The 27,774-nt window shown below is 50.1% G+C and overlaps 1 protein-coding gene across 11 annotated transcripts; it reads left to right on the plus strand.

The window, feature by feature from the left end:
• The first annotated feature begins 5,014 nt into the window (after positions 1 to 5,014).
• Slx4 (SLX4 structure-specific endonuclease subunit) lies at positions 5,015 to 27,737 on the plus strand. Of its 11 annotated transcripts, none has more exons than XM_087571396.1 (16): positions 5,040 to 5,298; positions 5,706 to 5,790; positions 6,822 to 7,548; positions 9,252 to 9,458; positions 11,682 to 11,871; positions 12,640 to 12,852; positions 15,044 to 15,252; positions 15,380 to 15,696; positions 16,307 to 16,520; positions 16,902 to 16,987; positions 17,710 to 17,856; positions 18,801 to 19,058; positions 19,664 to 21,855; positions 25,261 to 25,363; positions 25,913 to 26,326; positions 26,719 to 27,719. In XM_087571396.1, exons 12-16 carry the CDS (start codon positions 19,015 to 19,017, stop codon positions 27,068 to 27,070), a joined length of 3,105 nt encoding a protein of 1,034 aa, XP_087427522.1. In that variant the 5' UTR covers positions 5,040 to 5,298; positions 5,706 to 5,790; positions 6,822 to 7,548; positions 9,252 to 9,458; positions 11,682 to 11,871; positions 12,640 to 12,852; positions 15,044 to 15,252; positions 15,380 to 15,696; positions 16,307 to 16,520; positions 16,902 to 16,987; positions 17,710 to 17,856; positions 18,801 to 19,014; the 3' UTR covers positions 27,071 to 27,719. The 11 variants fall into 11 exon arrangements, 9 of the variants coding, with proteins under 9 accessions (NP_001385580.1, XP_087427522.1, XP_087427519.1 ...); XM_087571393.1 differs by having other exon boundaries at positions 18,801 to 18,967; XM_087571395.1 differs by having other exon boundaries at positions 5,040 to 5,092.
• Positions 27,738 to 27,774: the final 37 nt, after the last annotated feature.

Consider the following 27,774-nt stretch of genomic DNA (forward strand, 5'->3'; position numbering starts at 1 on the left):
GGGTCAGAAGAGAGCACCAGATCTCATTATGCATGCTTGTGAGCCCCCATGGGTTGCTAGGAATTGAACTTGGGACCTTTGGAAAAACAGTCAGGGGGTTGGGGATTTAGCTCAGTGGTAGAGCGCTTGCCTAGGAAGCGCAAGGCCCTGGGTTCGGTCCCCAGCTCCGAAAAAAAGAACCAAAAAAAAAAAAAAAAAAAAAAAAAAACCAGTCAGTGCTCTTACCCACTGAGCCATCTCTCCAGCCCTGTAGAAACTGTTTTGTAAAGAAGGAGTCTCATGTATGAAGACTTAGATGGATGAGTGTTTCTAGAATAGAAAGGCAAAAAAAACCAAAACAAACAAACAAAAAACCTAGAAAGCTTTTGCAAGTTATAGAGATTTGAATAAGTTATTTAAAGTGCACAAAAGACGAAAGGTAAAGATAATGTATATGGTTTAAGATCAACAGTTACAAAAACTGGCTAAAATGTATGTCAAATACAAATTTATTTAGAAATATCTGGCTATTAAACATCATACAGTAAAGTACCAAACTGGCATAGCTGATCTTCTGGGTGTTCAGTAACCATGCTTGGAGGTTGTTCTAATGCTGTCAGAGGACTAAAACGGAGAAATTTTCCCCTTGCCCTCCAAGATCAATGAGGCCCCAGAGGATTGTGGACGATCTCTGGAACTGTGGAAAGTCACCTCAGTGAACTCTAACCAGCACCCAGTCTACAAGGAGAGTCACTACATGGTAAAGATTTCCTCTACACACCCTTTTGGTTTTTTGACACAAGGTTTCTCTGTAGTCCTGGCAGTCCTGGAAGTCACTCTGTAGACCAGGTTGGCCTTGAACTCAGAGATCCACCTGCTGAGTTCAAGACACGTGCCTCCACTGTTTGACTTACACCACGGCTGTAAGCTAGACTGACGACTTGGTTGCAGAATATTTGATTACATTGTGAGTTGTAGGCTTAGATCTTTTAAAACTGCTGTCAGGATACCAGCAGTCTAGTTCAGTAGTATCAGGATACCAAACACAAATCAGCAGCTGTGGCACAATCCAGCAGAAACTGCCAGGCCTCTGCTGAATCGGCAGGAGTTGGTGGGAGCCACCAGGTCCAGCCAGAAGCTCTCTGCTGTCCCTCTCTCAACAAAGTGAAGATCAGTGAAGATTCGGGACCAACTGAGTGTTGCAAGGCTAGCTATGCAAGTGCCCCCGTCACTGTCTGTTGAGTCCTGTTTATACTCTCTTTAAACATCATGTGTCCTCTCACGGGCCTTGCCTCAGCAAAACTCCATGTGAGTATGCCTTAGCAAGATACCACATGAGTCTGTATTACGTGACACAACCAGAACATTCCACTTCAGTGAATCCCGAAATTGTGTTATTTGCTTAAAAACAAAAACAAAAAAACCCTCTTTCTAGTTGTGGTGTGGTTCAGCCCTCAGCACACAACCTCTGGCTGAAATACAGACATGCTCTTAGCACACACCTTTCATCCTAAACAATGAAGGTAAAGTTGCACGAGGTTTGAAAGTGATGTCTAATTGAGTGGCAGACATAGCGAGAAATCGGAGAAAGATTCGACAGAACAGGATCTGCCCAACTCTCAAGAGGAGAGAGAGGAAAGCGAAGCTACTGAGGGCAGTGCAGAGAGAGGAAGCAGTTTTGTTAGGACAGTTGCAGAGGCAGGTTGCAGAGAGACGGCTAGGTCCAGATGGAGACAGACCAAGCCAGAGAAGGAGAAGGAGACAGACGATTAGAACAGATTGCCAGAGTTAGTTTGAGGCCAAGCAGAGCAATTCAGGAGACGCCTAGAGAAGCCAGGTTTAATCAGTCAGTGTGGAGAGGAGTTTGAACCAGAACAGCCGAGTTAAACCAGTCAGCCAGAGCTCAGAAAGAACTAGAAAGATTGAGCTTATTCAGCAGTAAGTCTGAGAGACTGAAAACACTCCAGGCCTAGATAAGACCGTACAGAGGGTAGAAGCTTCCAGGACCAGGCCTAAGTCAGTAGACTGAGGCAGTGAGCCTGCATGAGGACAGTTACATCAAGAGAACAAAAGTTACTCTCACAAGACTTTTCTTTCATCAATTAACCTCTGTTTCACCAGCTCTCAGAAAACCTTAAAAAAAAAAATTTCAGATCAGCACACTATCCTTCAGAACCGACTTGACTTCTTGGCTGCTGCAGTCTTCCATAATTGAGAGGGTTCTCTGACCCCTGCTAAGGATGGGCTCTGCACCCTCCTCTCAGAACGGTGCTGTTTCCATACCAATGCATCCACATGGTTCTGAGAGGCCAAACCTACTTTATCTTGAGACCAAACCCCATCATCAAAAAAAAAAAAAAAAAAAAAAAAAAAGAAAGAAAGAAAGAAAGAAAGAAAAAACAAAAACAAAAACAAAACAAAACAAAAACCAGAACCTAAAAACTTGATCTACAGTTACACCCAAGCACCAGAAAGGACCCCATGGCTTGTCCTTGACCCACACTCGAGCACTACTCCCTAACTTCTCCTAACAATAGTCCATCAAAGATTAGTCTAATTATGTCAGATGTACTTTCAGACCATTTGATTGTTCATGGTCTTGCCTCAGAGCACCCACCTGTTGGCTTACAATAGTCAGCCTGTTAGATGCTTCCCAGGCTGAACACCCCTCCCCTCACCGCCCACTTACTCTCATCTATAAAACCCTGCCCCAGTGAAGGCAAGAGACCAAATCTTTTGGGTTCAGACCTAAGATTGAACTCAAGTTGACCAACAGGCCACTTGGTACCTAGCACCAGTTTCCAGGTTACTCCCCCCAACAAGTCTACACACCCCGGGTTACAATCCTGCCCGACACTTCACTTCCTAACCACCACCAATCAGTTGGAAAAGAGAAGTTAAGTTTATGGTTTGGCTCCCAGTACCAGCCAACTATGTCACAGGCCATAATGGCCTCCCAATCAGGTGTGGCCCAGGCTAGGTACCCCTTCTTGCCTCTATAAATGCTTGCCTAAAATTAGGCTCAGGGCTCCACCTTCCTGCTGTGCCCAAACTTGAGCTTGAATAAAGAGATGCTAATGCAATTGCATCGGAATTAGCTCCCTGGTGGTCATTTGAGGTTCACAAATGTTTCCTGGCACAACAAAGGTTTAGGGCTTCTCCACCAAATCTCTGACCCGCTGCATCAGCAGCACAGTGGGAAGTGAGTAGGGCCAAATTAGAGTTTATAATAAAAACCCTTGGAGCTGGAGAGATGGCTCAGTGGTTAAGAGCACTGACTGCTCTTCCAGAGGTCCTGAGTTCAAATCCCAGCAACCACATGGGGGCTCACAACCATCTGTAATGAGGTCAGATGCCCTCTTCTGGTGTGTCTGAAGACAGTCACAATTTACTTATATATAATAAATAAATCTTAAAAAAAACAAACCCTCATGTGAGTACATCAGATTCGACTCCTGGTTGGTCTCTTGGGGCTCGAGAACACGAACAGCAGATCTTTCCTTTCTTCCCTCTTTTCCTCATCCTTACACTTTTTACCCTGCCTTTTAAAATGTTTTACTTACCAGATCTACTTCCCTTATATCTGAAAAAGGATGTTCTGATGTAAGTGCTTTCTCCACAGCAGCTCCTTTCATTCCTAATACATCTGCCAGAAGGCCTTTTGGACACTAGAGTTCTGATTGCAAGGAACCTTCATCCCTGTCACCCCAGAGCAGATACATTCCTCACACGTGTAGAATATGCTACGACAAGTTACTCAGCCACAAAAACAAGTGAAATATTCACTCATGCAGGACAAACAAAAGAGGCCACATATTTTATGATCCTATTTATATAAATACACAAAACACACAAACTTGGATTCCCAAGGGGCTAGGGGGTGGGGGTGGGGGGGGAATACAGCTGACTGTTAACAAGAACAAGCAGTTTCTATTTGAAACTATAAAATGATCTAGAATTTGATATCGATGACAGTGGTAGTCTTGTGGATAAGGATCTACTGAAACACACTTTAAAAGGATTTCACAATTGTTGGCTTTCTTTCTAGGCTCTGCCCCGAAGTTACCTGGCAAAGCCACGTAGGATTGGTTTGTTATAAAAGGGATTGTTTGCCACCCCCCTCGTTCTCTCTGCCCCTTCCCTCTTTCTTTAACTCTCTTCTCTCCCTGATTCCCTTTCCCCTCCTTCCCCCTCTTTCTCCATGTGTTCCTGGCTGGCTTTCCTCTCCCCTCCCCCTTTCTCTGCCTCTACTCCCTTCTCAATTCCCCTTTCTATGCCTCCAAATAAACTCTATTACGATATCCGTCATACGTCTGGTAGCTCAGGGGAAGGGATGCCTCAGCATGGACCAGCCGCACCCTAGAAATCTTATCCTTGGCTTAAAACAAACAAACAAACAAACACAAACAAACAAACAAACAAAACTACCTTAATTTATATCTTTAAGAATACAAAACGTGTGGTCGTCTCTCCAGGTCTACTCCTTCGAATGATCCCAGTGTTTTTTCAGTGACTGATCAAACTCTCAGTTCCCAATTCTATTATCGAACAATGTCCTCACTGAATCTGGCGTTTCTTCCACACATACACATCCCATTAGGGGATGCCACTTTCTTTTTTCCATTTATTTATGCATATGTCTGCAAATACATGTACAAACCAGAAGAGGGCATCAGATTCCTATGGGACTACAGTTGGAGATGGCTGTGAGCCACCATGTAGTTACTGGGAATTGAATTCAGGGCCTCCAGACGAGCAGCCACTGCTCTTAACCGATGAGCCATTCCCCGTTACCGCACTTCTTTAAAAGCGATCATCACTACCCTCATCCCAAGCTTCCTCTGCACTTAACAGAATTTATGCAGCGAGCGCTATCACCGCGTACAGATTATAGTCCTGGCTCGTGCGGCCTCACACCGACCGGAAACGCCCTAGCCACTGTGGAACACCGGAAGGCGACCCTCATCCCGCTTCCCACGCTAGGACCACGTACATAGTTTTGCGCACGCGCAGACCCTGCACCTGCGCACTCGTCATTCTTCGCTCGCAGGCCTCAGGGCGCAAGCGCAGCCCCGCGGCTCTCCGTTAAGAAGGTGCGGCTGCAGAGCGGGAGGTAGGAGGGGCTCGGCGTAGGCCTAGAGTGGCCCGGTGGTAGTGATAGTGGTGGGGGTTGTCACTTCCCGCGGTGTCCCCTCTCCTGCGAGGCCGGAAGGCGTCTATCTGTCAGCCTCTGCCGGACGTCCCTCGATCTTGACCGGCCCGCGGTGGGGTGGCAGGAGCTGCGCTCGGTAGACAGGGGCAGCGCCTCCCCGGAGGGAGGTAGGGACAGCCCAGGGATCAGAACCTTCTGTCTGACTTTAGGGCCGTCGAACATTTCCCCAGGCAGGCCCAGTCCTCTTCCGTGGGCACCCGTAAGGATAGCGGGAGGGTTCACCCCGCCTTAATCCATTCATTCCCTTGACGCCTGCTAGGAGCTGGTAGGCAAGTAGGACGCTGAGGAGGCAGGAGTTCCCTACTCTCTGGAAGCTGGAAGCCTGGTGGAATCCGTTATGTCGTTTAGCAGATATTGGTGGAGCATCTACCAGAGAGGACAGTCTTATGACTGGATTGTCAGGAGAGATGTGGGGACTCGTAGAAATGTACACATCTAGCACCGTACAATTCAGGTTGCTTTTGCCTGATGTTCCCGGCCTTTGGGAACTGAACCGACTTCTCTCTCACTGCAGGCCTCTCCTTGCTACTATTTCTCTTCAGTCTCCTCCCACTATATCAAACTTTGCAGTTCGTGAAGTCAACAGCCTAGCATTTATTGTAAGTTGGAAACCAGATAGCCCAAAGAAAATACAAAGTAAATAAATGTATAGCTAACTGATATGCTGAACTTTACTAACAGATAATTCAGTGAATAGAAACATAGAATCTGATACCCTGGAACCACATTGCCTAAAATCTTTACCCTGCTACTTCAGAACGGTTCCTTTTACACTGCTTGTGACTGATTCCTCACTGTGATGAAAAGGTGACAGTAGACTGTATTGTATAGGATTGCGTAAGGATTAATGAGCTAAAGATTTGAAAAGCAATTAGCATAGCACTGGACACATAAGCATTCAATAAGTGTTATACACTGCAAATGATTACAAGCTGTGGCAGATGTCACTGTGACAACCATGTGCGACGACACAGTGAGGAGGGGGACAGAGCCCATGTGAAGGAGTAGGGGAAAGTTTTATAATATTATTGTATCGCTATATTTGTAATGGATAGATTTCTGCCACTGGGTTATATAGGGAGGTGTGTGTGTGTATATATGTATATACGTATTGGGTTATATAGGGAGGTGTGTGTATGTATGTATGTATGTATGTATTAGGTTATATAGGGAGGTGTGTATGTGTGTGTGTATTGGGTTATATAGGGAGGTGTGTGTATGTATGTATTGGGTCATATAGGGAGGTGTGTGTATGTATGTATTGGGTCATATAGGGAGGTGTGTGTGTGTATGTATTGGGTTATATAGGGAGGTGTGTGTGTATGTATGTATGTATTGGGTCATATAGGGAGGTGTGTGTATGTATGTATGTATTGGGTTATATAGGGAGGTGTGTGTGTGTATGTATTGGGTTATATAGGGAGGTTGTGTGTGTGCATGCGTGTGTGGTGTGTGATATGTCTTGCGTGTCATGTGTGCTGCACTGGGATATACTGTGGAACAAGTATACTTGTAACCAGGCTGTATTTGGAGACTCTCCCCATAACGACATCCTCTGTACATCCTGGAAGAATGACATAAAATAGCATTAGCTGTCTAACTACACTTAGATGCTTTTGGTTTTCCACAGATACAGAGTTAGATGAACCTATGTCCTTTATCACTGTGGAGACCTTGGAGAATCACCTGATCACAGAGTTCACATGTGTTCTATCCCAGAGGCAGCTGTTGGACAACAAAAGAGGGAAGTTTTTAAACAAGTTGTTTAACTACGGGTCCAAATTGAAGAAAGATATGAAAGTCATTATGGAGAGGAGTACAGTACTTGGTTTGCAATTGTGCAAAGTCTCCAAGTAAATCAGAGAGAAGACAGCTGTAGTGAGGCCAGAGGTGTGGTACAACCTCAGTGGGCTCACGCACGAGCGCCGCATCTGTGGACATGTTGCCAGTCCGGTCCTCACTCCCCTAAAGACAAACACGAAACCTTAAAACAGGTCAAGTGATGGATGAGTCAGATGATGATTTCAAAGAACTCTGTGCCAGCTTTTTCCAAAGGGTGAAAAAAAATGCGACCAAAGAAGCATCAGGAGAGAGGACGAGGCGGAAGGCCTCCGGGCACACTCAGGAAAGAGGCAAACGGAAAGAAGCCAGCCAAGCTGTCGCCAGGAGCAAAGCCCTTCAAGGCCCTTCAGAGAAGAAACCTCGATTAGGCAGCCAGACCTCTAGGACTAAAAAGCAAAGGGCACCCAAATCTCAAGAAGGGGACCCCGCTCTCCCTGTGAATGGAAAGGGAGGTGTTCTTGCTCCTACCCCAGATCAGCCTGTGTTGTGTGAAAGACCACAGAGCACTCAGACAGGTAACCAGGCAGGACCCACTGCCAGATTTGGTTCCAGAAAGGAACCAAACTGATGTATGCTGTTGTAAACCAGGGCTCAGAAAACCTGCTAAAAAAGGCCAGATAGCTGGGTGTGGTGGTGCACACCTCTAATGCTAGCATCAGGAGGCGGAGGCAGGTGAATCCCTGGGAGTTAGAGGGCAGCCTGGTATCCACATACTGAGTTCGGGATAGCCATGGCTATGTAGAGAGATCATCAAAAAAGGCCAGAGAGCAAATATTTTGTTGTTACAGATCACATAGTTTATGTTGCAACATTTGACTCTACTTAATTATGGGGTTGCAACTCTGTCAGAAGGTAAACATTTGAGAAAAAAAATAACCTATACTTTATATGTCCAGACGGTTTTTCTTGTTTTCATTCCCTAAGAACACAGTGTAGCCACTATTTATATAGCCTTTATATTGGATATCATCTTAATGCATAGCAGGGTTAAAGCACACAGGTTACACAGGTTCCATATAGATAGGTGGTATACTGACTAGAAAAAGTGATCTGCAGGTTTTGAAAGTTTCAGGAACTCGTAGAACTGATCTCTTCTAGCTACAGCGCGTCAACTGTTCTAATGGCAGCCGTAGGTGATGCAGAAGGGAATGGGGCAGCCGTGTGCCAATGAAACAATTTACAGAAATACGCCTAGCCCTAGAACCATAGTTTGCCCAGTCCTTTGTGTGTGTGTGTTCAATGAGTATGTGTAGAGGTTTCCTCGGATAGCTTTCTGTGACTGTTGATGCAGTTAACAGCAGTCATGTCAGCATAAAAATAATGGTGTCTTCAGTATATGTGTGAATTAATTTTAAGGTAGGTACGTTGGAAAGGACTAGCCAGTCCTTTGGTTAGGTTGAGGAGGCTTTCAGAGTGTGCACTACGTGTTCCTGACACCCTTTGCATGCTCAGCCACTTGCTTGACGTAAGCCTTCACACAGATCTGAAAACAGACTTGAGTGTAAGATGTGCTCTGCAGCTCCTGGTTTCTGTTTCTAAGCTTCCCTCACCGTCTCTTCCTGACTGTAGAGAGCATTTCTAGTGTGGGTGCAGCGTCTTTCTTCAGTGGTGTTAAAGCCTGGGCCTCTGAGGCTGCTGAAGGATCCCACAGCACTGCACAGGCATACTGGGCATCCTGCTCCCTCCTGCAGCTGGCAAAAGCCCTGGTTCACGCATGCACACCTGCTCACACCTGCACACCTGCTCACACCTGCACACCTGCTCACACATGCACACCTGCACAGTTGGCATGTAGCTTCATGGGTTCCTGGACTCCACTGAGGGCTGTAGATGGGTCTCAGGTTAAAGCATGGGTCTCAAAAGCATAAGAGATAAATATTTGTCATTAGTATTTCTTTAATAATTGCTCTATTGAGATATTGCTCATTACATAATTTTAAAGCACAGTTTTGTGGTTTTAGTACATTCAGAGCTGGGCAACCACCGCCACCACTACATGACTTGAGAGCATTTTCATCCCCCCTAATGAACCACAAGCTCATCTGTAGTCACTGCATCCAGTATCCTTCGCCACTGATGTGTTCCCATTGCCACAATGAGGAAATGGTCAGGTCCTGTTCACACAAGTCAGGTCAAACCTGAACTGGCGGGTATAAGACCTTTTGGAAGTTCGAGTCTAACCTACAGAACAGAAGCTGTGAATATTTTCTTCCTCCAGAGAATGCTCCCAATGGCGACTCCACGACGACTGGTATGCCAAGCCCCTCCAAGCCCAGAGCCTCGGAGCTGGTTCTCCAACGGATGAAGCAGTTCAAGAGAGCGGACCCTGAGCGCTTGAGACATACCTCAGAAGAATCCCCCCTCAAGACTGCACCGGGAGAAAGTGTCCCAAGGAGCCTGCAACAGGAGATAGTGGCGGGAAACGGTACGGTGAGCACACTCTGCCTTCGAGGAGAAGGTACACTGTGTAGGAAAGGCCGCGGAAGAAGCCGCTGGCTTCACTTCTGTATACAGCTTTTCTGTCTGATCTCTACCTCAATGAGGTGGTGACCTCCTTGGAGCTAGCCAAAGAATGGAGTGTCCCTATAAAAACTATTTATCTGTTATTTTTTATTACGTGTACATTACGTGTCTATGTGGGGCGTGTACATGGGAGTGTGGGTGCCTATGGAGGCTGGGAGAGTGTGTTGGATCCCTGCGAGCTGGAGCCGCAGGCAGTTGTGAGCTGTTTGACATGGGTCCTGGGAACCAAACTCTGGTCCTCTGCAGGAGCACCACACACTCGTACCCACCCAGCTGTCTCTTTATCCTGATTTCCTCCTGGACTTCCTCACACAGTCTTGCTCCTTTTTGTCCTGTCTCCCTTCTTATCGCCCCCACACTGCTTATTATCAAGTTATGCTTTTACAGAGTTGGGCTTTTGTTTGTGTGTGTGTTTTGTTTTTAAACTACAGTAAGGCCTGAGGAAATTGCTTAGTGAGCAAAGTGTTTTGTGCAAGCCAAGGACTCGAGTTCAAGTCCCTGGCATCTACAGCTGGGCATGGTGGTGCACACTAATTCTAACTGTGGAGAGACAGACATAACAGATATCCCGCAGATCAGACATTTACATTATGATACATAGCAGCAGCAAGATTATAGTTATGAAATAACAAAATTATTTTATGGTAGGGGGTCACCACAGTGTGCGGGACAGTGTTAAAGAGTTGCAGCATTAGGAAAGGTGAAAGCTGACCTGCTCTGGGCTAAACATTTTGGCAACCATTCTTTTTTTTTTTTTTTTGGTTCTTTTTTTTTTCGGAGCTGGGGACCGAACCCAGGGCCTTGCGCTTCCTAGGTAAGCGCTCTACCACTGAGCTAAATCCCCAGCCCCTTTGGCAACCATTCTTAAAAGGGGTCATGTACTGTGGACGCCTAGAGGGTACAATGTCAGGGGCTGTGCACTGTGGATGTTCAGAGGGTGCAATGTCAGGGGTCCTATGAGCAGCATGGGTCTTCATCCCTATGAAAATGTACAAAGGAAAAGAAGGGTTTGGGGAAAGGCTCCCTGGAACCACACAAGCCCTGGACTGGAGTTGGATCCTCAGTACCTACACAAAAGCTGAGCAGGTATGAAGGATCTCCCCAAGGCTTGGGAGACAGATACAGGAGATCCCTGGGGCAAACTGGCTAGCAATAGTGGCTGGATTGATGAGCACTGGATTCAGAAGAAACCCGGCCCCGGTAAATTAAGTGGAGAGCAATCAATGAAGACACATGTCTTAGGGTCTTACTGCTGTGAGCAGACACCATGTCCAAGGCAAGTCTTATAAAGGACAACATTTAATTGGGGCTGGCTTACAGGTTCAGAGGGTCAGTCCATTATCATCAAGGCAGGAGCATGGCAGCATCCAGGCAGGCATGGTGCAGGAGGAGCTGAGAGATCTACAGTGTCATCTGAAGGCTGCTAGCAGAATACGGCTTTCAAGCAGCTAGGACAGAGTATTAAAGTTCACACCCACAGTGACACACCTACTCCAACAAGGCTATACTGCCTAATAGTGCCACTCCCTGGGCCAAGCCTATATAAACCATCACACCACCCAGTATCAACCTGTGGCCTACACACACGCACGTGTGCACATACACACACACACAAGGCCTGGGTTTGAGCTCCAGTACCACAAAAGAAGTAGGCACCAAAATGAAGTTGTGCTGTTTTTTTGAGCTCATGACAAGGGTTGTAGACTAAACGTATGAGTCAGAAAGTCCGTAGGGCACATTCTGTGTGAGGCCAGGGTCTGTTCAGAGAGTCAGAACCACTCCGTCCTTTGGGCTGCTGCTGAATAGACTCTTAACTGTCAGAGGCATCTCACACTGTCCTGACTCAGTAGGAGGTCAGCATTACAGGCGGCTAAACTCCTAGGTAGGCAGAGCCCCAGGCTGGGCTCCACAGGTGGAGGACCACCCTTTAAGAAGCTCTCCTGGTAATGAGTGTGTATGTGGATGTGGGGAAGGAACTGTCCTCAGAGCTCCCTGCCGAGCGGGGCTAGGTTCTAGTCTGTGCTGTTCCTCGTGTCCAGGATCCAAGACCTATAGACAAGACAGAGGTACAAGATGGTGGAGGCTGTCTGTCCTCATGGGTCTTGGATGCTTCTCCACTCTACAGAGTATAAACCCAAGCTTCACAACACAGACAGCGATGCTGCAATGGCCCTGGCCTTACAGCAGGAATTTAGAAAGGAGGAAGCTTCCTCACGTCCTGACAGCCTGGAGGAGAAGGGCTTGTTCTTCTGTCAAATATGTCAGAAAAACCTCTCAGCAATGAATGTGACTCGGAGGGAGCAACATGTGAACAGGTAGGGGCAGCAAGGCTTGTCCCCTTGTCTGTCAGTGACCAGGACACAGCCAGCACCACGGGCATCTCGCTGTCTTGCACGGTGGTAGCAGCTCAGTGTCATCAGTGAACCCAGCTTCCCCAGACAGCCCCCTGAGGTGGATCCCTCACGGTCGAGCTTGTCCCTCACAGGGCAGCAGGCCTCAGCCCTGTGGACCTGTCACCACACCAGTTTTGGATTACTTTCATCCCCTCCAAAGGGAACATCATACCTGCTGGAAGTCACTGTTACCCCTTCTTGCTGCAGACCACGACCTCCCAACTGTGTCATCATTTGTCCTTTGTGTCCGTCCTCCATGGGACGTCTTTCCAGAGCTCATCTGTATGTTGTGTGTCAGTGTGTCATCCCCCCACACACTAAAATGAAACCCATGGAGTGGATAGAACATGTGCCTGCTCTTCCCTCCATTGACTGAGGTTTCCACTGTGGGTTTGCAGTGGAGCTGCTGTGAGCGTGCGATTCCTGTCAGAGCACCTGCTCTCGTTTCCCTGTGGCGCATACTTAGTGGGTTGCTGGACTGTAAGGTGCCTGGGCTGATCTGTCCTTTATTCTTTAACCACCTTTGCTAACACAGACCTAAATTTAGTGTCTGAGGCTGACTGCCAGGAGCCATGTGGGTGGTATGAGGGGGTCAGCTTTTGGGGACCGTGTTTACATGTCAATGTGGATCAGGTAACAGCTACAGCCCTTGTTACCTGAGAGGTGGTTCTGTTTACTGACTTCCTACAGATGCCTGGACGAGGCAGAGAAGGCACTGAGACCTGCTCCACCTCAGATCCCTGATTGCCCAATATGTGGTAAACAGTTCCTCACCGCCAAGAGCCGAATCAGTCACTTGAAGCGGTGCGCAGTGAGGATGGAGGTAGGCCCTCAGCTCCTGCTTCAGGCTGTGAGGCTGCAGACAGCTCAGCCGGAGGCGGGCAGCAGCCCTCAGGTACCCAGGTAAGACAGTGAAGGGGACCACGCAATGGTGTTCCCACCCCGCTCCACACTCCTTAGACAGTTCGTATGGTGTTAGTAAGAACAAGCTCTCTCTGGGATTCTGGCATGAGGCGGCCATCCCCCAGAGAGTTGCTGCGCTTCCTTGAAGTCCTTTCTGTGATGTTGCTAGCCCCATGATCCTGCAGTGGCCACTCTGACGATCCGAGAATTTGGCATCTGCTCCACTTTTGTCTTAGCTGTGCTCTGTGTTTCTGCTTTAGGGCAGCTTCGCTCTCATGCTATCAACGTCAGATCATTGAGAGAATTAACTGGACAGAACTATAGGACTGTCTATTACTCTTTGAGAATCCTGTACAGTGTGTTTTCTTCATATTCGCCCCTACTTTCCCTCAAGAATGTGTTTTTTTTAAAGATTTATTCATTTATTACATATAAGTACACTGTAGCTGTCTTCAGACACATCAGAAGAGGGCATTGGATCTCTTTACAGATGGTTGTGAGCCACCATGTGGTTGCTGGGATTTGAACTCAGGACCTCTGGAAGAGTAGTCGGGTGCTCTTAACCGCTGAGCCATCTCTCCAGCCCCCAAGAATATATATTTTTTTAAATTTATTCATTTATTATATATGAGTACACTGTAGCTGTCTTCAGACACATCAGAAGAGGGCATCAGATCCCATTACAGATGGTTGTGAGCCACCATGTGGTTGCTGGGATTTGAACTCAGGACCTCTGGAAGAGCAATCAGTGCTCTTAACCACTGAGCCATCTCTCCAGCCCCAAGAATGTATTTTTAATTGCACAAATTAATGCCTGTGTATTAAAACAGGAGACTCCCCTAAAGCTGGGAAGTGGCTCTCAGCATGTAGACGCCAGGCAGGCAAGCAGAGGGTCAGCTCTGTTCACTGTCCCAGACCTGGGAACAACTAGTTGACCACAGCTTTCCAGGGAACAGAGGTAGCCTGGGCAGCGGACGTGTGGGAGCCGTTTCTCCTAATCACTACCTGATAACCTCTCATGGGTTATCAGCCGCTGGGCTGAACCACAGCCGAGGTCACAGGGCAGAGCAGATTCCTCAAGCCAGGGAGTCTGTGTATATTAGGACATCCATCCTAGCAGTTTGGGCAGGAAGCCATGAGGCCTTTGAATAGACATTTTACCTATTACTTGTCTCACATGTATACTTTAAAAATAGCTCCAAATAGCGAAACATGTACCCGGTTCTTCTAGAAGGTTGGTGAGCAGAAAGTTAAGTAGAAAGCCCCTTTCTCAATAACTTTGAATTTTCTTTAAGTGGGCTTTAAACATTCCTCTACTGAGACCATGCCTTGGCTTTGGGCTTTGGAATAGTCAGCGTTTCCTGGACAGAGCACACACAATGACCTGATCTGAGGGCCTTCTTGCCTGCCCTGCTCCTCACCTGCTTTCTCACAGCCCCAGCCCTGCCGTGCATAGGCGCAATGCCAGCGCTCCCCTTCACACATGGCTCCTGGCTGCTGACTGGCTCCCCCATGCTCCTCCACCCCTCTCACTTAGGGTAGCTGAGTTAGGGTGACACTAAAATATCCCAGCTTTCCCTGTGTTGCAGAGAAAGAGCATGCGCTTTGGCGAAAGCCTGGGTTAGGACAACAGCTGCAGGGCAGGCTCGCGGAGCTGCTTCTTACCACACATCCTATTTGTCCAGCTGCTGGGACTGACTGGGAAGTAGGTCTGTCTTTCCAGCCAGAGCCCTTCATGCACACCTGTAAGGCAGAGGCAGGCTAGCTTAGGGCGGCTGGTTGTCTGGGAGACCTTGCCTTTTGGGCCTTATATAGAGGTGCTGCTGGAGTCCTCCTGGAGGAAGAAAAGGATCCTTTGTGGCCAGGACTGCCTTGTGGGGGTTGGGGAGGAGTGGTTCTGAAGGTTCAGTGGGCAGAACTTGTTGGCTACAGAGAGCCTACTTGGAGCTATAGACTACTAGGGTTTGGCCACATCTAGGTATTCAGGTACACCAATGGCCAAGAAAGTGCCAGGCCCTCGAGTGTCTGCATTGCGCTAACTTTCTAGGTTTGGATGGACTCAGATCAGTGCATGGAAAGCCCGGGAAGTTGTTGGCTCATTGCTGTGGTTCTGTCCCTATTGTTCCCTGTAACATAGAAGAGGCCCCAAAAAAGAGGTGCTCACTGACCTCTCTCTGTGGCTGCCCTTTAGTTTCAGCAACCATGTTGGAGATTTGAAACGGAAAGGAACCACCAATAAGAGGGAGCCACAGAGGAGATGGAAAGTCAGTAAACCTGAGGCTCCGTCCGAAGACCTGCTGGTGGCCATGGCTCTGTCTCGTTCTGAGATGGAGCACTGTCCAGTTGTGCCCCCACTCAGACTGGAAAATGCTTATTCTGAGAAGAAGGGGCCAGGAGCAGGTACATGTGGCCGAGGCAGGGCCGGGGGAGGGCTTGGCGACCAGTGGCTGGCTGAGAGTGACCATGGCCACCCCTGGGATAAGCAGTCAGAGCTACTTCTGACTGAGTCACTTCTGTTTATCTGTAGAGAAGAAAAGTCGCAGGAAGAGACCCCCGGTGTGTCCCCCACAGTTGGTAACCCAAGACTCTGAGACCACAAGTAGACAGATCGAGGATCGTGTCGCCCAGCTCCTGTCAGAGGAAACAGAACTGGCTTGTACCCCACCACTTCCTGCCAGCAAGATTTCTAAGGAAGAACGGGAACACGCAAGCTGGCGAGTGCGGCAGCCTGAAGGGAGGCGGGGCTTTCTGTGGGAACTCAGTGCCCTTACAGGAGCCTGGGTTAAGGAGTCCTTCTACACAGTGGGCCTGCTTCCTCCACTTGTGTCCCAGTGCCCTCCCAAGGTGAGCAGTGTCCTCCAAGCACATAAGCGGACAGGCTTGGGTAGTCTAGAAATGCACCAGACAGCAGGGCTGATGGGGAAGGCGTCCAGTAAGCAGGTTATGGAGGAAGAGACAGGCTCTTGGTGTACCTCATTCTCTCTGTGGCAACTCATTAGCACTTCTAAGAAAATGACTTTGGTCCCCAAATTCAGCACAGTCCTTAATTAAAATGCAAAGTCCAGGCCCAGCCAACCTGGCACAAGTCTTAAAGTCTGTCTGAGATAGAGCCTTGGAACCCTTGTCCTGCATACGCACTTCACACAGCTCTGGTAGGTGTGATCCTAAGTTGATATTCACCAGCCTTGGCCATTTAAATGACATTAAGTGGGCAACTAGTTCCTGGGGACCCTTCTGTTAAGTGGCCCTTCCGTACACTTGGAGGCATCATGTGGACCTGAGCTATTACAGAACCTGCCAACACAGTTGAGTTTTCCTAGGCTGCTCCTGGTTGTGACTGGCCTCCCTTGGGGGTAGGCCTGTCCTAGCCGTGCATGTGTAGGGTGGCTATTGCAGAGTATAGTAGTGTCGGTGACAGTAACCATATAGTCACTAGCTTTTCAACTTCTTTCAGGAGCCCGAGCTACCCCTGGAGCTGCCCAAACAACAAGAGCCAAGCACACAGAGGCCACCTGCTTCCCAGAGCAGCCTCCCCGTGAGCCACAGCCCCAAGAGCCAGCTGCTGTCCTCTAGCCAGAGGGAAGGCCAAGCTCTTCAGGACCTTGTGGACTTGGCAGTCGAGGGGCTGAGCTCTAGTCCATGCTCCAGGAGTGCGGGCATGCCCACAGGTGGGACACTGGGCAGGTTGTTGGGCCTGCCCTGTGCAATGTGAGGTCAGGAGGAACTCCAGTGTGGGCAGCTGGGAGGCTCTGCACCTCTCAGTGGAGAGCGTGGATGAAGGTGCTCTCGTACCTTCCTCAGAGGAGAGGATGATGCAGAACATTCCGGTCTTTTCACAATCATCCCTAAACTTTAGCCCAAGACAGACTTCCTAGGCTAGTTTGTCTGTCCTACAGTCTTCCTACTTCCCTGTAAGGAGATGGGTAAAAGCAATTAAAGGGTTGCCTTAAGTAAAGGTGTCCTTAAATAGCATGTGTCCAGCCAAACCCAGGGTTGATACTGCCAGCTTGAGAGATGGCATCCTTCTGATCTACGAGTCCTTCTCTTAGGGTTGGACTTGGTACCTAGCAGCCTTCCACTGACGGGATTTGTTCTACCATGTCAGAAGACCCTTAGGAAGGATGACAGTGTCGCAGTAAGTACAAAGGCATCTGCCACAGCTGATCTGTGGGCTCTGCTCAGGCTCTGGTGTTTGCCAAATGTATGCCTTGACACCCGTGGTGGAGCGTAGAGTCCCAGGCCTCCTGTCTCATTTCTTGGGTCACTGTCACAACGTCTTTGCCACTGCTGTGCTTGGGCACTTCAGGTGTCCTCAGCAGCCAGTCTGCAGAGCCTTTCCAAGAGACTGCCTCCCTCTGTGTGCTCGTTTCTTAGTGATTTCCTTCATCGCTAAGGACTCGCTGTGCCCCTTCTGTGCATGGATTATGGGGTGAGCTCTAGCTCCCAATCCAGTGTACTGTGTTGGTAATGAATGACACTGGAAGATGGGTATCCGTGAGGACCCTGCTGTGCAGGGGCCATCTTGGTGATGTTCTTGCATGGAGGTTGGAAGTATTGGGTTCCTGCATAGCTCAGGCCCTGAGTCCTGTGCATGCAACGCTTAGGAGCTGTGAGGGCATCTTTATCCTCCACTGTCCCTCACACAGGCCAGGGAACACTGCAATAGAGAGCCTGGGAAGGAAAGAGCATTTGCCATGCTGGGTCCTTGTCTTCGGTATAACCCAGAGGCATAACCTCATGCCTCATCTGGGGATGTCCCGAGAGGAAAGCTGAGTCCTGGCTCATGGTCTCCCCTGCATGGGAAGTCAGCACAGCAATGGAGGAGCTCACACATCTCTCTTCCTCCTCCTCTTACAGCTCTCTCTTGGGTTATTGGCAACAGACTTTGGGGCCATGGTCAATAATCCGCACCTGAGTGATGTCCAGTTTCAGCTTGACAGCGGAGAGGTGCTGTATGCCCACAAGTTTGTTCTGTATGCTCGGTGCCCACTTCTTATTCAGTGTGTAAGTACGCAGGGGGCTGGACGCCTACCACCCCCCTTCTCTTTTCTCCTTTCCATTTGTATTTGCATCGTTTTGAGTCTCCTGATCCCTCTCCCTCCCTCCCTCCCTCCCTCCCTCCCTTCTTCCCTCCCTCCCTCCCTCCCTCCCTTCTTCTGTTGGGATGGCATGCTCTTGCTTCAGTCTCATGTTACAGGCTCCAGCCACCGTGGGGGAGTGCAGTGAGCGCTCAGTCACAGGAGCGTCCTATCTTCAGTCCTGCAGTAGGATGTCATCTGCAATCGTACTGGGCCGTAGTCATCTCTCCTAGTACCCTGTGGGGCTGGGCTTTTATTTGCTTTGTGGGTTCTTCTTTCTTTCACCCTCACTTCTACCTTGCAACACCCTGAACACTAGGTAGGAGAGGAAAAAGGGTAGAGGGGAAGGGGGTGACTATTAGATTACTTCCTGCTGATTGGGGCACCGCAGTTCCTTGGGGCAGGTTTGATCTTCACTGTCAGCCTCTCATTTCTTCTTTCCATCTCTTCACACACGACAAACCACAGCCCCTTCGGTCATGGCTCTAGCATTTATATATCCTCTAAGAAGTCCTCGGAAGTCCAAACGCCACAAAAACCACGCCCTTGCCAGAGCAGTAGGCAAATCATAGTCACCTACTGTGGACAGTCTAAAGCAGCCCCATATCCCACACCTGGGATTAAAACAAAAGCATCTTATATTTCTGTGTTTTTAAAGAAACCAAAATTCTCACTATACTCATGCAACCCACAGACCCACGTCGGATATGCTTAGAGTCAAGTGGAAACTGACCTTAAACATGCAGCCCAGTATGATTTTGTAAACAAAGGTTCAGACTACAGAATCTGGCCAGGACAACCCCCCCCCCCCCCCCCCCAGGATCTCAGGCTGTCTGAGAGCTAAAGATAGACTCTGCTCCTGTACTTTAGGTAAATACGGAAGGCTTCTCTGCTGTAGAGGATGGGGATCTGACCCAGCGTGTCCTGCTGAGTGACGTGAGCTCTGAGGCTGCCCACGCATTTCTGAACTACCTCTACACGGCAGACACTGACGTGCCTCCCAGCCTGGCTCCTGATCTGCGTTCCCTGGCCCTAAGGTGGGACTGTACTGTCCACACACTCCACAGCCGTTAACGTTGGTGACATGGACTGGGGGATTGGCATCACGAGGCGGTTGTGCTGCCTAAGGTCAGGGCTAAGCCCATCAAAACGTCTTTCCATCTTTTAATCCCAAGTGTACACCAGCAGCCCTGAACAGTTCCCTGATAGTTGGCTAGAATGGATGGTTGCAGGGTGCTGAGAGCTGGGTGGGATAGTAGCCCATGGTGTCAGCACCCTGAGACAGACACCTGATGCAGCCCCTTCATTGTCCCCATAAGTTACCCAGCATCAGCTAGGCGTCCTTCCTCCTCACTCATCCCAGGGTGTGCACATTCGTGTGCCTTTCGGGAAAAGCTCAGTGATGGTGGTTTGTGATACATCACCTGGGTTTCAGAGCCTTCCGATAGGTGGTCAGCCAGGCCTGCCAACAGTTTTGTCTGCTGTGTTTTTCCTCGGGCACAGTGCTTGAGTGAGTTTCGGGCAGCCTGGTTTTGTAGCTCTACCAGGTCCTGTGAAGCCAGCTGGGCCTGACACTCTGTCAGCACCAAAGTTAAAGCGTCACGGTGCTGCCAGAGGGATGACCAAGTGCGTTCCTGGGCAAGGGAAAGGCCACTAGGGGAACACTCTTCCTGAGCTCTGCCCTGGCACCTGTCCTCCGTAGAGCAGCGATGACACCGTGTCTCCCCTGGCAGGTTTGGTGTGAGTGACCTCGTTGAGCTGTGTGAACAAGTGCCTGCCACAGCAGACTCAGAGGGAGAGCAGCCAGAGCACAGCGAGGATTGTGAGAGCAGAGCAGAGAACTTCCAAGCGCTCCTGAGGTCCGTGTGGGGGAATGAAGAGGAGGAAGCGGAGACTCTGTTGAAACCTGAGGTCTGTGAAGAAGACAGAGAAAAAGTGAATGAGGCGGAAATGGACGAGATATATGAATTTGCAGCTACGCAGAGGAAGCTTCTCCAGGGGGAAAGAGCAGCAGCCACGGATGGGAACACTAACCAGCACGGGGAGGACAGTCCAGTTTCTGAGCCTTCCCTGGCAGGTGTCCAGAAGGACAGACAGCTCGAAAATACAGAGCAAATGGCGTCTGGGTTAGAAAGAGAAGAGGTACATGAAGGAGATTCCATTCCACTGCAGGACCAGTGCCCAGACTGGGCAGGGAAAGCAGAGGCCCAGGATGCACTGGAGGAGGCAGTTGACCACCCTGGCTTCTGCAGCCCTTCTGACAGCCTCCAAGAGACAGGGAAAGAATGCTTGCCTTTGCACCCAGCCCAGGCCCATGACTGCAAACAGCTCCTTCCATCAAATCAAAGAGCGTCATTGGAACTGTCACAAGTAACAGTTGGTCATGAAGAGCAGAGTGACCGCGTCAGGGAGAGGCAGGCAAACATGGCCCAGGCACCTTCTCCACACCCCTGCTGCCTCCCGTCACAGTCTTCTGTGGGTGACAGTCCCAGCCAGTCATGGCTTCACCTATACCACACAAGCAGTTTGTCACCCTCAGTGTCCCAGTCACACATTTCCAAGGTGGTGTCCCCAAGCTCACCGTCTCCAGTTACACCAGCTAAGCAGAGGAGGGACAGTAACATTCTCACATTACGGAAAGAAGCAGGCCACCACAAAGGCAGACAAAACAGCTCCAAATTGGGACGCAGAAGTAGGAGCATTCTGATTTCCCCAGCAAAGTCTCCGCCCATTGACCTGACGCAGTCTGTACCTGAGCCCCTGAGCCCCAGGGCCCAGGATCCTCTGCGCCGTGTGAAGAAGGAGGGCGAAGTCATCCTCTTACTGGATTCAGATGAGGAGTGGGAGCTGGAGCACATCAAGACAGAGTCCGTTTCTAAAGACTCTCCAGGAGGGAAAATTCCAGAAGTTAGCCCCAGGCCCTCTGACCTGTTGTCAGTCATTGATGTAGAGGGAGATCAAGAACATTTCCCAAGCCCACCGAAGAGAGAGGCCGGGCTGCAGCAGGAAGAGGAGGGGCAGCTGGGAGACCGGCCTGCGCCGGGCCACAGACACATCCCCTGGCTCTTCTGCAGCCAGACACCCAGCCTGGGTGAGGACAGCGCTACCGAGAGCTCCTGGCTGGTGCCTGCCACCCCCGGGGCCAGCAAGAGTCGTGATCGCTCATCTCAGACCCAGATCAGAAGCCTTAAGATCAGGACTCCATCAGGTGAGACTGCTCAGCAAACACCAAGGCCTCCCGTGCTGGAAGCAGCCCAGAAGTTCTCTGTGATCATGCCACATACACAGCCTGTTACTGTAGGAGCCTCAGACACCAGAAGACAGGCTTACAGAAGCCCTTCCCGTCCCTACCTCAGACGCCACAAGCTCTCTTCTTCACAGCCATCATGTCCTGTTCCTGATTTTACCAGCTGGTGCCAAAAATCCTCCTCACCTAGACCATGCCCACCAAATCCGCCTGCAGCCGATGAAGTGGTAGAAGTTGGGGACAGTGATGATGAGCAGGAGGTGGCTTCCCATCAAGAAAACAGCAGCCCTGTGCTAGATGGTGACCCCCCAGGTCCCATGGGTGACTACTGTTGGCATGAGCCTCTTTCACCAATTCCAATTGACCACTTGAACCTGGAGCGGACTGGCCCCTTGATCACAAGCAGTCCAGGCAGTCAGGTCCAGGAGGCTCTACAGAGTGATGGCTGGCACTCCCCAGGACTTGGCACCACCCCCATCCGAGGAAGCTGTGGTGCTCTCAGAGAGTCTCAAGAGCAGTCCTCACAGGCTGGCTCTCCAGAGAGCAGCAAACTGAGTGTCCTTAGCCAGGCTCTGTGGGATGACTGGGATGAGGAGGAAGGACATTCTCCAGAGGCCCCACCTGTGGCCCAAATGCTGAGTGCCAGAACTCGGAAGCCAGACAGGCCAGAGACACCAAGTGAGTGACTGTGAGGCCCGAGAGAGGCCTGTCCTATACTGCTTACACTGATGGGATGTGGAGGTTGGGATGGAAAGCTGAAGGATTTGCTCATCTGGGCAAGACCACCCTTTGATTCCCCTCCCCCCATTCTCCCATAAAGTAGGAGATGTGGCTGTCTCCCTAGAATATACTAGTAAGTATATAAGCTGCAAGTCAGCATTTCCTAAGCCTGCCTGGATCTCAACTAATGCACCTATTCAAAGTTCCGTCAGGGAACCCTCTTCCAGACCACTGACTCAGCACCCAGAGGTGAGCGCTGTCTGCAGATGTCACCTTAAAATGGGCAAAGTGAAGCTCCTTGAAAAGTTAAGTGCCATGTATTAAAGAGCAGGCTCGGTGGCATTTACCCAGCATACACGAGGCCTTAAATTCAATCCCTGCACCACTGTACACAGTTGGTTAAATATACAAACCTGGGTGTGATGACCATGCTTACAACTCCAGCACTCAGGGGGTAGAGGCAGGGGTCAGAAGTTCAAGGTCACCAGCAGCAGTGAGTTCCATGCCAACCCCTGCTGTCTTTAGAAATGGCTGATTCCTGGCACACACCTTTAATCCCAGCACCCTGGAGGCAGGGGCAGGGGCAGGGGCAGGGGCAGGCAGATCTATGTGACTTCAAGGCCAGCCTCGTCTACGGAGTGAATTCTAGGACACTCATGGATACACAGAGAAACCCTTTTCCCACCCAAAATTTAAGTATAGAATTGCCACAGTCACTCTAGGTGGGGGTGATGCACATCTCTAATCCCAGTACAGGACAGTGAAGCAGGAATATCAGGAGTTTACGTCCACCTAAAGTACACGACATGACAAAACTGTATCTAAGAAGAAAGAAAGGAAGACAAGAGAATTGTTTAGGGAGGAAGTTCAGTCCATAAAGTCCAATCCCAGACCCCACATTAAAAGCTAGACCTGGTCACACGGTTGTGATCCCAACACGAGATGAAGACAGGACCATCCATTGGGCTTGCTGGCCACCAGCATAGGAGTCGTCAAACAAGCCCTAGGTTCTCAGAAGACAAGTTGTCCTGAGGACAAGTGAGGAGCAGCATCCAGTGTTGGCTTCTGGCCTCTCCATGCATCCTCGTGATCACACTCACACGGAGTAATTCATAGAGCCCAGAAGTCCTGTTCTCACATACCCAAAGTAACTAAAACGGGTTCAAACACATAACCACTCACATAGTCACAGTAGCCAGAAGGGGAGAAAACCCAATGGTGGAATGTCGCGTAAGACTTAGGATGTGATGGGAAGGTCACAGAAGCTACTCACACCGTCACTCGTTTCTTGCCATAAAATACATACATAGACTGAAGAGTGCTGCAACACAGACTGCAGGTCCCCAGGGTCAGGAGTCAGAGCCAGGTTGCCGAGTGACGTGAACACTCAGTGGTCGAGCATAGTTCACGTTAAACCTTTTGCATCAGCCTGTGTGTTTTAAAGAATGGGATGGTGTACAGTGTGTAGCACAGTGAGTACTTAGCATGCATGGTGGACTCGCCTAGCACCCAAAGCTCACATGAGGAAGGTGAGGGGGAGCATGACCCCTGGCCCCACCTCAGGTGGAAGGACGTTACTTCCCATGCATTCCAGTCTTTCCGAAATGCTCAAAAGCCACTGCCTGTGGCCGGGAGGAGAGGACAGTGGATGTGGTCCATCATGCAGTCACAGCCTTGCTGGACGGGAGTGGAAGTCAGCAACCTGCTGCTTCCTTCCCAAATCCCCCAGCGGGCTGCTGACACCCTTCAGTGGTTTGAGAGCCCTAGCACCCCTGCTTCTGCCACAGGGGTGCCTACAATGCAGAATTTGCATTCTGCACCAGTTCCCAGGCTCAGAACCACTGCAGGAGACTTGAGACTCACACAGACTTTGGTCTGAGTCTGAGGCAGGTTTCCAAGCTTCAGGAAACCCTGAAAACTGACAGGAGGCAGTCTCCAGCCTCTGCAGACAAAAGGAGAGGGCAGGCTAGCCGTTCTTCCCATCAGTCTTGGTTTTTTTTTTATTCTAAGGCTTTTGTTGTTTTGAGGCAGGGTGTCCCTCTCTGTCCCAGGCTGGCATGAATTTATTGTAGCCCCCACGTCTCAGCTTCCAAAGTTATAGAATTACAAATGTGAGGTCTATCCCGCTCATGGTTTGTTGTCTGTCTGCCTCAAGCTGTCCTAGAAGTTGAGGAAATCCCTTTCCCTAAACTCAGTTTTGAACACCATACCTGGCATCTCTAGTAATCTTTTGTTTGTTTTTTCCAGACAGGGTTTCTCTGTGCAGCCTTGGCTGTCCTGGGACTCTCTCTGTAGGCCAGGCTGGCCTCGAACTCAGAGATCCCCTGCCTCTGCCTCCCAAGTGCTAGGATTAATGTTGTGTGCCACCGATCCTCCCCCCTCCGCAAGCATTTTTAAGAGGATATATGTACACTGCGTGATCTTTTGTAACTGGCATCTTTACTCAGCACAAATGCTTCTTTATTATATCTGAATACTGTGTCCATTCATCCATTAGTAGACGTTTGGTTTTGTGACGAATCCTGCTTTGTGTAGACATACATTTCACTTATGGTATAGTTAGGTCCAGGATTGTGGGTCATGCAGTAACTGTGGTTAACAATTTGAGAAACGACCACACCTTCCCCACAAGATACTGCTTCATTTTAGGTCCCCACCAAGATGTGTGTAAGGTGAAGGTTCCAGTCCCTCCATTCCTGTCAGCACATGTCACGTTTCCAGTCTAGTGGCTATGAAGTGTTCTGCACTGTGTTTCCGATATCTGAAGGTTCATGCTGAGCGCCTTTTTATGGACTCAGTGGCCATTTGTGTATCTTTGGAGAAATGCTTGCCCTGTCCTTGGTTTATTCATTACATTGGTTTTCTTCTTTCATTTGTTTACTGTGTGTGTGCATGCACATGCACATGCACATGCACAGGGTGCACGCAGCGGCCAGGAGGCAGTGGTGGGTGTTGGTTCTCCTTGGGGGTCCCCCACTCACCTGCACCTCCCCAGCCTACGCTGTCTTTGTTGTTGGTCTAGGGAGTTGTGACGTCTAAGCGAGTTTGGCGGTTCTCAGGGCTGCCAGCTGTCTCTGCTGTCTCCATACCTCAGGGTATGCTTTACTGGGAGATCAGATCACGTGCTGGGCTGTGGTACTAAAACACAGGAGCCTGTTCACCGGCATTACTGCTGTGTGGTTCTTGGTAACTGCTGTACACTGCCTTCCAATGGGAAGAAACAGCTCAAGTGGTGAGGGTGGTCTCCTTGGGCACAGTGTTGATTGGGGTCTCTCCTTTTCCATGGTGACACTTCTGGGGCAAAAGGTGGTGGCAGACCCATGCCTCTTACACTAAATCATGTGCTTCTTGTGTTTTATCCAGAAGGTGCTAACCAGAGAAAGAACTTGCCCCCCAAAGTGCCTGTAACCCCAATGCCAAGGTATTCGATCATGGAGACCCCAGTGCTGAAGAGAGAACTGGACAGGTTGGTAGTGACTCCGACTTCCTCGTAGGTGGTCTCCTGCGAAGAACCAGGCCGGGCAAGTGGGATGACCCAGCACTTGACCCTTAGCCCGGGGAGGAATTCCTGCAGTTTGCTCTGCATAGACTCGAGTGGGTTGAGTGGCTGGGCTTTTCCACGTCCTTACCAACCGTGAGCTCCTAGCGCTGACAGACGACTCCTGTGGTTACTCCATGCTGGTAGGAATGGAGCCCTAGCCGTGCCAGCCAAGTAAGGAGACTTAATTTTGTACCACGATGTGAAAACTGCCACATCCCGAGCAGTGGTGCTCCTCAGTCTCAGATACTTGGTGAAGTCAGTGCTCCCACTGTCCCAGGACACTGGGGACATTTCTGGCATGGGTAGCCTTCAGAGGAGGCTTGGTTGGCATGTGGCCACATGGTCAGCTTTGCACACCTAAGCAAGTCGGGCTTGTGAAACTTGAGTCCACTAAAGCCACACGTTACTCTGCAGCAGAGTGTGGTGGTAGGGCCTTGCTGCTGGACGTTGATGTTCATCTCTTTCCACATGCAGGTTTGGAGTCCGTGCTCTGCCCAAACGCCAGATGGTTCTAAAACTGAAGGAGATTTTCCAGTACACTCACCAGACTCTGGAGTCAGACTCTGAGGATGAGATCCAGTCCTCCCAGGTACCCCCAGGGGTAGCTCGCAGCCAGGCATCGAACACTGAGACCTGCAACCCTTCAAGGTCAGGAAGTTACACCCAGCTCAAGGCCACTGCAGGTCTCCGGACTCAAAGATCCAAGGGCCCCAGTAAAAGGAAGAGCCTTCAACATCAGGAGGAGCAGCTCGGTGAAAGCATTTCCCACCCGAGCAGGTCACCAGCTGGGGAGCCTTCACGCCCTGATGGTGACGCCCAGCTCCCAGCCTCCCAGGAGTGCATGGCTACCTCTGTGGATGGCAGCGACAACTCCTTTAGCTCTCAGAGGTAATGGATGCAGCAGGGTCTGTCACACTGTGTGTCCTGTGAATGGTGGGTCTGAAAGGGCATTAGAGAAGCCTAATGGCCAGTGTCCGAAAGCACGTGATTTCTGTTCTCTAGGACGCCCACATGGCTTACGTGTTCATTCCGAGTCCCCACAGGCCTGAGGAGCCCCGTAGTTTCCTTAGATGCCTGTGCTTTCTGGGTGGGATTGGGAGGCAGATCCCACCTAGACTGGCCTGGCCAGGGAACCAAGAACCACAGAGACCTGTAGGGCACCATCAAGGAGTCTTGTCACGTGTCAGGCCCAACAGAACCATGGAAAGTCATCCCTCAAAGGGGTTCCTGGTCTTGGGAGCTGAGAAAAAGGTGTTACATAACACCATTGTTCTTTCCAGCTCCTCTGGTGAGTTTGGGGCTGCCTTGGAGTCTGTAGGCGAAGACAAGGATGAGGAGGATGGCGTCACCGCGTCACAGGTAGCGATGCAGGCCCCAGACACAGAGGAGGCGGTGAGGCGCTACATCTGCTCGCAGCCTGCCCTGCACAGGAAGGTCCTGATGTACCAGCCTCTGCAGCTGGCTGAGCTGCAGGCTGAGCTGAAGCAGAACGGCATTCCTGTGGCCATGGGCAAGCTGCTGGACATCCTGGATGCTCAATGTGTCACCTTCACGACTGCTGCCGCCCGCAAGGAGAAGCTCAGACAGAAGAGGCGGCAGCCCTCGGGCCGAAAGAAAAAGGATCAGAAATGACCGTCCTCCACCCAGTTAGACCTGCCAGAGGCCTGAGCACCTAGTGTAAGGGAGGCCTCCACAGTATGTCGTAGGACGTGGACCTGTGTCTGTGTAAAGGACAAGAAGTCTTCTGCACTCTAACTGTGTGTGTCACCCTTGGTCTCAGAGCAGACCCTCCCCCCTCAGCCAGCACTAGTTTTCCCCCTTTGGCCCAAGCAGGGTCCCCATCCTATGTGTACCTGAAAGGCAGTGGGCCATACCAGCTGACCAGGCCAAGACCCAAGCCTCTTCTCTTGCCAGTGTCCAGCACAGCCAAGCACACCACGGCGGACCAGACAGGATGGGCAGCCTGCACCACTATTGTCATAGGTGCTCTTCCGCCCTGTGCCTGCCCAGACACTTGCCACTGTCACCAGCATTCTTCAAGTAGGACTGTGAGTAGGGCCCAGTACAGCTTTGAAGACCCCCAAAGTAAGCATGTTTGTGGGCTCTGCCCATTTGTGTTAGGCCTCTTTGACCCAGTGTGGACTCTGGGACCAGAAAAAACCCAGAAGTTTGGATTTCTACAGCTTGTGAATGTCCTTATGTGTTTTAAATACAGTGAAGTTGTTTTATATGATGTGCAATAAAAAACAAAGAAGGCTTTATTTAAAAAAAAAACAATAAACTTAGACACTCCTCTCTGGGAAAGCTGTGGGGAACACACAGTGAGCTGGGGCCCT

This window comes from Rattus norvegicus, chromosome 10 (genome assembly GCF_021556685.1).
Source record: "Rattus norvegicus strain SHRSP/BbbUtx chromosome 10, alternate assembly SHRSP_T2T, whole genome shotgun sequence".
Lineage (NCBI taxonomy): Eukaryota > Metazoa > Chordata > Mammalia > Rodentia > Muridae > Rattus > Rattus norvegicus.

Coding starts and splice junctions, on each gene's coding strand:
- Slx4 (NM_001398651.1), top strand. CDS start 7,194: ATGGATGAGTCAGATGATGATTTCAAAGAACTCTGTGCCAGCTTTTTC. Junction 17,857..18,800: donor GCCCACTTCTTATTCAGTGT/GTAAGTACGCAG, acceptor CCTGTACTTTAG/GTAAATACGGAAGGCTTCTC. Junction 21,856..25,260: donor AGACAGGCCAGAGACACCAA/GTGAGTGACTGT, acceptor TGTTTTATCCAG/AAGGTGCTAACCAGAGAAAG.